Genomic DNA, 10,223 nt, shown 5'->3' with positions numbered 1-10,223 from the left:
AAAAAAAAACAGTTAAGTGCAGATGGAGATGACTCCCAGGCTCACTGAGATAATTCGGTCATTTTGTTCTCTCTTATTCAAAGAAATGTTCTCTGTGCACCACTTCAGAATGACCCTAAACTAGACCGGGACAACAGTGAATTTAAAAAAAGATGTGTTTTGCACAATGTGGAGCCAAAAGATCATGTTAACTGAAGAGTTACAAGACTGTTCAGGGAGGTCATCTACACACAAATACAAGTATACACAAAACGATGCTGTGCTGATGTGTTTTCAGCTTTGACATTTTGCAAACAGAATTTCTCACAATAACCTTTCTCGGTTACTTTTCTTTTTACTTGCTTAAAATTTATTCTGGGCTCCTTTTCCTACCGTAAAGCAATCCAGTTGGGTTTTTTAGAGCTTGGTGTTTGATTCACTAAAAGAAGCCATTTTCACATTAATAATGGTGCGATTTTAGCAGAGTTTATTTAGGTGGATCCAAAGCTTTTCTTAAAAAGGCCAGTGTTTAAAGACTATGCTTGTACACAAGTAGTATTGCAATTAGCTATATGTGTTCTCTCATTTTCAGTCATAAATACAAAGCCAACCTAAAACAGTCAAAACGCTTTGTAAGTAAATAAAAATAAAACATAAGAAAATAATTACAAAATCTCATAAGTCTAGATTTTATTCACAATACAACACAGAAAAAAATGTCAAATGTTTAAACATTTTAATATTTCAGCAAAAATATTAGCTCATTTTTAATTTGATGTCAACAACACACCTAAAAAGGTTTGGACATGGCCACGTTTCCATCTGTGTAGGTGACCAGTGTCTGGATTTTTGGGAGAGGAATGCTGTCCCGTTTTTGTCTGATATAGGATTCTAGTTGTTCAACAGTCCTGGCTCTTCTTTGTAGTATTTTTCATTTCATTATGCTTCAAATGTTTGTGTTGATGGAACATCTGGAGTGAAAGCAGGCCATTTCATTCTGGACTCTTCTACTACAAAGCCTTGCTGTTCTTATAGCTGGAGTACATGTTTTGCATTGTCTTGATAAAACATTTAAGGGTTTTCCTGGGAAAAAAAAACACCATGTTGCTCTAAAACCGAGCGCTGATAACAAGCCTGATGGAGCCTCTCCTCTTCGCTCTGCAGGACTTGGAGTCCATGTATTGTAAATGAATTTCAAATTTGGATTCAGCAGACTACAAAACAGTTTTCCACTTTGCCTCAGTCCATTTTAAATGGGCCTTGGCCCAGAAGATGGTGATATTTCTGGACCATATTCACAGATGGCTTCTTCTTTGCACCATAGAGCTTTAACCTCCATTTGTGGATGGCACATTGAACTGTGTTAACAGACAGAGATTTATGGAAGTCTTCCTGAGCCCATGCAGTGTTTTCCATGACAGAATCAGGCCTGTTTTTAATGCAGTGCTGCCTGATTTTGATTTTTTTTTAGCCTTTTGTTTCCCAATCCCAAGTTTTTTGATAGTTGTTGCTGTCAGCAAGTTCATGAAATAGTGAAATGTCTCACAAGTTTTTTTTGGTGGTTCTGTGGCAAATTCTCGTATCTCAAATCCAGGGTGTTAAATATTGAAATCCCAGTTTTTTCTGCTGTTGTCTCTTTATAATGTCAGATATAGCAGATATTCTCAATCTGGTAATAAGACAAATGCCCCTGTCTAAGCACAGAAAATGCAACTAATGTGCAAACCTTCTGTGTGGCAGCCAATCAGAAGATCTGCATGGAGCAACATTAGATAAATAAATTAGAACTAGAACTAATCTAGTAGCAAAAATATGGAGCTGGACATCACAGAGAGACTACTTGAAATGCTTTTTACATTTTATTTTATGTGCGTGGCATTATGTGTTAATCTGATGAGCATTCATCACAGCCTGATAAAGGTAATTATCGCTGAAGACAGCTGAGTGATATGTTGCTTCTAGCTGAAGATACTTTATAGAAAAGTAGCGGATGTCTCCTAATTTTAGTTCAGACTTGAGGGTGATTGGATAAGTGAGTCCTGTCTTGTACATATGCACACATTAGCAGAAGCTGCCAATCATTTGGTGTGTGTCTTGTGAATGCTATTTGCACTGATGATTGAAGCAGTGCTGATTTATTGATGGTTCAGTTGCACATAAAGGCTATTTGTAAAATGTACAGTGGGCTGGATTCACTTGGGATGCTGCTCATAAATGTAGTTTTGTAGACCATCACAGTTTGGCATTCCATCCCTCCCAACAACAACATGAATCTCATCAATTTAATGGTTGTTTGCACAACTGAGTTGGGCGGCACAGTGAATACTGATTAGAACTTTATGTCTGCTTTTCTGTTCGCAAAGGAGGCTATGCAGCTGCATGACAGCATGGGCTTTTCCTCTGAATTTCACATTTCTTTACTGCTTTGCTGTGGAGGAGGAGTGGGGGGGATTTCTTGGAAGGAGGATTTTATTTGCGCCACTAATACAATTAAATGTTAATGAGCCATTGTGGACTGCAAAATGGGCATCCAGGGGAATGAAAGGGTGTTTTCCATCCTACTAAGTTATGGTTCTGGCTATACTGACTGCTGCACTGAATAATTGAAAGACGCATGCCATCATCACTCAATGATGCTCCAGTTTTTGAACATGTCTGAGAACAGAAAAAGAAATTTTCATTCATAAAGTTTAAATACCTGTGGTCAACCATCCAAAGAAATGGACAGTGCACAAGAGAGATGGAAAAGAGAGAGCAGGCAGGGTGGAGTAGGTGGATTCAAGTTTCAGGGTGATTTGTGATGGAAGGATAGCTGCAAGAGTGAAAGCGAAGGTTTTATCAGATTGTAGTGAGACCTGCTGTGATGTATGGTTTGGAGACATTGGCACTGATAAAGTGATAGGAGGCAGATTTGGAGTGGGCCGAGCTGAATGAAGACCCACAGGACCTAAGGAGAGGATTAGAAATAAGTACATCAGAGGGACCGCTCAGGGTGAGCGGTTTGGAGACAAAGTTAAAGAGGCAAGGCTGAGATGGTTTGGACATGAGCTGAGGAGGGATATTGGATATACTGGACAGTTGAATATGGAGCTGCCAGGCAGGAGGGATAGAGGAAGACCACAGGGAAGACTCGTGGATGTAGTGAAGGAGGGCATGCAGAGGGCTGGTGTGACAGAGGAGGATGCTAAGGATACGATGAGATGGAGGCAGATGATCCTAAAACGAGTAGCTGAAAGGAGAAGAAGAAGAAGAATACTGAATGTGATGATAGACTCTAAATAATTAATCCATCATTAAAATATGAAATACATTTAAAATATGCATCTGTGTGGCATCTATTGGATGTATTGTGTAATTGACAAAAGAGCAGACTGTTAAAAGACCAAACTGAACTATATTCCAGTGGTTTGAACCGATACTGCTTGTTTTCTTAACCTCTTAAGCCCCAAGCCTAACTGATCTCCTGCCTTTTGCCCCTGCATCAGGGGGCGTTGGGGCTTAATTTCAGTAGTATTTGTGGCTTAAAACTTCAAACAAGTACACAAAAAGAGACTTGGATACAGCATTTTGACTCACCTTGTTGGTTACAGTGCTGGCTACACATTAAAAACCTCAGTTTCCTGCACATTGTAATTTCATTGCACCTGTTCTTCTGTGTTGGCATGCTAGGTGAGCAATGGCGCAGAGCAACCCAGAAAACAGCAGCGGTCCGACCTCAACGTCCCCCTGGAGAACAACAACGTACCAGAGGTAAGACGTTCTCTGGATATCCTGTCGCAGCATTTCCTTCTTTGTCATTTATCTGCCCCGAGGTTGTTTGCACAGGATATATTGTTGTTTATGTGTGCGTGCATCCATATGGTTATGTTTGTGCGTGCATGTGTGTGTGTGACCATTTAAGTAAATGAGTAATTGTGTAATTACAACCTCAGCTCATGTCCTCTGCTTTCGGCATGATAGCATCCTGATAATTGACTAGCATTCTGCTTGTGGTTTTATGAGAGCCATTTCTCATCGAGACGTCTGCGGTGGGAGGATGCCCCCGTTCCACCCTCCCACCACCCTCCCTCCACCCTTACTTCCTTGTCCTTGAGGGGAGTAGAATCTCTGAATATGGAGGGAAGGCTCAGTGGTATCACCAGGATCAGTGTTTGAATCTCATGAATCTCCCTGTGGCCATCTAAAGCTTCCTCATCCCTCGTGGATACGATATCTCTTTGCAGTCGGGCTTTTCCGGCTTCCATAGTGCTTTTTAGCAAGTCAGGCACGTGGAGATTCTGGAGCTGCAAGGTTTAAATGCTTTTATCTGTGTCAGTGTTCATTTTGACAGCAAATTCTGATTTAGCTTTAGTCATAGTCTTGTGACTAAAATGTCGTGCAGCTGCAGTCATAATTTAGGCATCTAAGTTCTTTTAGTTTCAGTCTAGTTTTATTTGACTAAATGTCATAATTATAATAGACTAAAACTTCAGTTTGCCATGCTATTACTGGTGAGAGTTGCTCCACATGGTTTACTAATCATATTATTTTCCTTGACATCAAACGCAAAGGGTGTCTGTATGTGTGGAGAAGAGGAACTAGTTGTACTGTTCCCCAGCGGCAGATCAAATGTTCACATTTAACCTTACCGCACAAGGATCTTACTTCTGATTGGATCACTTCCCAACTCGTCCCGCCTTTCTGCACAACTTAATTAGTTCTGATTGGATCTCGTCTCTGCAGAACATTTTCATCTCGTTTTTGTTTGTTGATGATTGTGTAAATACATTTCATCATAGTTTTTGTCTATGAAAGGAATAATTCTGTAAATTTGGCGTCACTGGTCTTTCAACTATTGTGAAAGCCTTGCTTTGCTAGTGTGTCTTTCATTATGGCATATTTGAAGTCAAGTTTATTTAAAGAATTTGAAGTTTAGCACGTTTATTTTGAAACAGCAGAGAAGTACAGTATGTAATTCACTGTAAGTCTATTCTTAACATTTATCTGCTATTACCTGTTTCTGTCTTCCAGCCTACAAAGAAGGTCGCATCCTTCCCCAGCTTTGTCGACGGTAAGTTCATCTGCACATCTGTTTGGTGGTGAAATTCAAATTTTGGAATAAAAACCAAGTAATCACAATAAGTTACACTACTTCCCTGCCTTTGGGCATGATCTAGGGCTAACAGTATGTTTTAAAAGGCTTTAGTTGCCATCAGATCATGGTGGCACATTGTGCTCCAAAGTGGGTGTCTGAGAGTCCACATCTAGATATCACAGGATATCACAGATGCAGATTAATCACAGCTCCTGTTAGCACTGCACCTCCATTAGCTCACAGCCGGTGGCCATTTCACTGCTGAGGCCTATCCAGCCGTTTATCACTATATCTCCAGTGTTTGGCTTCTTTTTCTTCACGCAGCACACTGACTGCAGTAATTAAAATACCTTCTCCGCTGCACGCTCCACCCTTTCAGTCTAAACATGCTTTGTCTTTCCCTTTGTCTCCCTCTTAATCACCATCCTCTCTGCCTCTCCCTGGCTCAGTCCCAGGACCCTGTGAGCCAGAAGACCTGATTGATGGGATTATCTTTGCTGCTAACTACCTGGGCTCCACTCAGCTGCTGTCTGAGAGGAACCCCTCCAAGAACATCCGAATGATGCAGGCCCAGGAGGCCGTCAGCAGGGTCAAGGTACTCAAAAACACCCACTCGTGCACCGATTCACATACGAAGACACAGTTACCGCTGCATTTCTGAGTCATACAGACAATCACACTTCCTTGTGCTTTCACAATATAGGTGTCACAATATACTGGTGATAGTAAATAATATGAAATAGCAATATCATGTCAGAAACACGGATATGACAACATGATGATAACAACCCAGTGGCAGCACAGCCATGATTCAGCTCAAGAGTCGAGTTTATTGCAACTCTCCAATTTAATCTGTGCTCACCTACACAGTTGGAGTCAGGCTGTTGTTGGGTTGTTAAGTGAAGCAGTTGGAGATGAGCAGGCTGGAGTTAAATTCTTAATTTAATTACCAATTTGTTGTCTGCCCTTGTTACTGCTTTTCCTTGCTTTCTTAATACTAGCCTCTTAAAATGTGCAACTGTGCCCTGCGCCTTGTGCTCTGCACTTTCCAGCTGGCTCGATTGAGTTACAAGAGTTTGCTGCTCTGTTCTAGCTGTGCAAACTGAGCACTGCACATGTCAGTGACATTTGGTCAGGCTGGTTTAGGCTTGTTATTTGCCTTATTAGAGACAACAGAATAATCTTTTCAGATGTTCCGAAGACATTTACACAGTTTGTTGCTTCTGTTAGATTACTAATGGCTTTATCCTTTTTTTTTCTTTTTTAAAAAAAAAAAGATTGCAACCCACCTCCTCTCTGCACCCACATGGTTCACATAGCCTCTGTGTCAGATCCACAAAGCACAGCAATAAATAGAGCTAAGTATGCTAAGGTATGCTGAGGAGAGGACACAGAGGGAGACAGAGTGAACCGATAGCAAGGCTTAAGAGGGCTATATATACACGGAGAATTGATTGAATGATGAGAAGTACGTGGAAAACTCTGGGGATAATGCGGACGATCACAAAGGAGTAAAAATGCAGCTGTCAAAGTTAAATAGAAAGTAAAAAAAGACACGAATCATTGTAACAGAAGGCAGAGGAAGGAAATAACAAAGAGCAAATAAGTTTCACAGAAACCACAGGGACCAGTTTCATTTCTTTTTTTCTTTATTTTTTGCAATATTTCCTATGGCTAACATAATTATGTAGGGAAAATCTCACATCGTGACAGCCCTAACAACATTAAAGACTAATTTTGGTTGCAAAGTGTTTTTCCTCTGGTTCCATAATGCTTTGTAGTCCCTAATTGAGTCTGAAGAACTGTGAATATCAGAGCCAGCTGGGTCGGTCATGGGTTGTAATTTACAGCTGCCCTGTTGGGTAGTCAGCCACATCATTTGTAACTTCAACAAATATTGATGATGAGAAGTAGCACTAGTAGCAGCAGTGAGGTTGCGGTAGTCCCAAGTCACCAGGAAGTACTGCCGGTGATCCTAAGTATCTGGAAATATGTATTAGTTGAATAAACAGTTCCTCCAGTAGGAAGCTGCTGAGAGGCCGTTCCCTTCGGACGGAGCTTTTTATTCAGTGACGGTTCTCTAATTTCTAACAGATGTGCCATCATTCTGTTGTTGTTTAAGCAGCACCAGAAACATTCAAATGTACCTAAAGACATATAAAAGGACATAGAAGCCTTACAGGAACACTCAGTGGCATTACATGACTAATACAGAGAGTGTATTCCTGATACAGTGTCATTTTTCACATTACTGTACATGCATAGAATGGGAAAACACAAACAAAATCCTGGTACTGCAGAATATTCTGTTATATTTAGTCATTTATAACAGCTATGACATTATTTCTTAACTCATACCCACAAACTTCCAAATGAAATATACAGTACATGGATATTAATTATTTTTTCTAAGCAGTATAGTCATGTATTAAGCATCAGTGGTCTTTTAGGGCAGCTGAAAAACTTGGCCAGATTAGACTTCAGGGCACGTGTGTTCGTCACAGCCGACTGGATAATGGGGCTTCTGGCATGTGAGCCTCCCTGCTGTTCACTAATATCATTACAAAAATGATGTTTCAGAAAAGTGCTGTGGATGGTGCTAGTGCAGCTCAAAGAGGCTCATTTGATGTTAGTTTGGAGAAGCTTTTCATCACTGTCCAGAGCTCTTGTGATAAAACATCTCTTATGACAAACTAGACTGTCAGACTTATGGTTCTGGTCACATTTATCTGTTTTGGGCTCGCAGTCCCTCTGCCAGGTGACTGATGTCATCTCGTGTCGTGACAAGATGACATTAGTGCTAACGTTCTGGTGCGTAGTTGCTAACCGAGCACCGGCCTCTTTTATCTCCCTCTCGTGTGAATACAAGCTTTGATGTTATTCTAAATATTGAATGACCGCCTCTGTAGTGGTCTACTTTTAGAAAGTTACATGCTGAAATAAGTCTTGTTAATCGACGTGTGACCAAAGTCTGTTTAAGCTTCTCATATTGGTTGTATTGTCTCCGTTTTAGCCACATTTTGCAGGTTTCTTATGCTTGTGTGAAATAAACAAACATATAATTTTGTTCATGTAATTATTAAGGGACAATCCTACATAATTAGAGTTTCCATAAGGTTTGTATATGAAAATATAGGGAAAACACACATAAACTCAAAGGAAAACGTATGTATCTTGACTGCGCTGACATGTTTCACAAATATAACACACATATCAAAGTGTAGTCACAGCCTGCTGCTTCATGGTACTCGGTGAAGCTGCTGTGAGGTGGCATTGATATCTAAAAAGACAATATGGCTAAACATTTATACTTTTCTTCAAATATTTAGGTTCATTTCAGCTCATTCACTGAGCTGAGCATGTGTACAGACTCATATGGATGCTGTGCTATCCTATGTCATGGTACTTAATGGGCAGGCTTAATAAATAGACATGTGCATGGGAGAAGAGAGAGTATATTTCTGAGCCAGTATTGAGCCAAAAAATAACATTATAACTACTGTTAGTAGCCCTTAGTCTTTTTATATGTCGCTGAATCAAAACGAAATAATCCACATCACTGAATTACTGAATTGATTTAACAGTAAATAACATGCACAGTAAAAATAAACAAATATATGCAATCGGGAAGTATACTAAAAACTGCTATAAGGTCATAAACGAACAAAATCACATATGTTACCATTTATAGCTTGAAAATGCCTATAAGTTAGTTAAATTTCCTGTGGTAACATCCAATATATTATTGACTACTATTGTCATTTATGATAAGGATTCGTTTTAGAGTTAACACAAGTATGGTTCACTAGACTGGTGTATGTCTAAAAATGGACTTCTCATGTCTTGTGCTAATAAACCCAATTTCCCAAATTCAGGAAGAGGACTGCTGATTGATCAGATGCAATAACATCCCTATTTGTCACATTGTCGGATCTTTGCTGACCGGTTAGGAGAAATCCAAATTCAAAGAGTCCAGTCCTACACCTGGTTCAGGGCCCGAATAGCCCGGGGGGAGAAGTTCCTCCTCATTCTCTCTGTTTTATCCATGTAGTTTTACAACTTCACAGTGAGGCGTGAGAAAGCCAGTTTTGATGTCAGTTTAAGTTAACATTTAGTTAGCATTTAAGCTTCCTTGCCCTATAAAGGGTTAAGACAGAACACTAATTATGTCGCATAGCCCTCAGCCCTATCCTTATTGTCGTGTTCTTCAGATTAGCTTAGGGTTGAGAGTTAGCAGTGCAAAAATATTAATACATATCAAAATGTTCCTGAGCATTGCTAGAAATGTGTAAGTGTTAATATGAAAAAAATGTAGTGTGAAAACGTCAATACAAAAGTTAATGGGTGTACATTTGTTTATGACTGTACAAATTTTGGAAAAGCTACCGAATGAATGTTTAGTTGATTTCCTTTAGTTATTTTTAATAGAATATCTATTAAAAAAAAGTTGAATCTTCAGTGTTGTCGGCCAGTCTTTCTGAAAGAGTTACAGTGGGTTTCACACATGCCCTGAAGGCCTGAATTTTTCGAGGCATCACCTGGAGAGGCAGTATGTGATAGACCAGCATGTGTCCAGATCAGTCAGACTCAACATTAAACAGACTTCATTCTGCCAGCTCTACACTACAAAGCCTGCGTGTGAATAGAGCAGGTACTGCAAGGGAGTCCTACCCCCTGCATCCTTACCCAGCATCCCTAAACCGCTTTTCAAGAAGTGAAGACATGACTGACACAAAGGTCTCTTACAGTGTGTTAATTAAACGTGTCATTCAATCAGCAGATTTCACTAAAGAAAGAAGGTTGTTTACAGCCTAGGAACTGAGACCTTGGTTGAACAGGCAGAGCTGCTGTAAACATTGCCCACAATGTCATCATCGCAACCATGAAGTGCAATTTACAGAACTGTGTCGCTGGCATGACTGTCCATGTGCACTTTTATCACTCGCTCTTTGCCACACAGTTGTCTGCCTGCACAAAATCTTCTCCAACCGACTGCAGCAAATCAGCCGTTTTCTCTCAGTGATTTCCCTCGATTGGCCCTTCATTATATAATTCATTTATCCCTTGTGAACCGAATGAATAGCACTATAGCAACCGACCTTAAACACTGAAATGGAGACTGTCGGCTTAACGCAAACCACACATAGAAAGAACCTCGTGTCCTCTCCTG

At 40.2% G+C, this 10,223-nt stretch overlaps 1 protein-coding gene across 1 annotated transcript in view; it reads left to right on the top strand.

Moving 5' to 3' along the window:
- Positions 1-10,223, top strand: part of apba2b (amyloid beta (A4) precursor protein-binding, family A, member 2b) — a 78,796-nt gene that overhangs the window by 50,706 nt on the left and 17,867 nt on the right. The window contains exons 5-7 of the mRNA XM_013908477.1: positions 3,649-3,729; positions 4,990-5,029; positions 5,503-5,648. Coding sequence (XP_013763931.1) covers positions 3,649-3,729; positions 4,990-5,029; positions 5,503-5,648 — 267 coding nt within the window. The remainder of the gene's footprint in view (positions 1-3,648; positions 3,730-4,989; positions 5,030-5,502; positions 5,649-10,223) is intronic.

The sequence above is a fragment of the Pundamilia nyererei genome, unplaced genomic scaffold (genome assembly GCF_000239375.1).
Source record: "Pundamilia nyererei isolate P.nyererei 1_Seehausen unplaced genomic scaffold, PunNye1.0 scaffold00011, whole genome shotgun sequence".
In the NCBI taxonomy this organism is placed as follows: domain Eukaryota; kingdom Metazoa; phylum Chordata; class Actinopteri; order Cichliformes; family Cichlidae; genus Pundamilia; species Pundamilia nyererei.
This window is presented reverse-complemented; position numbering and strand designations above follow the sequence as displayed.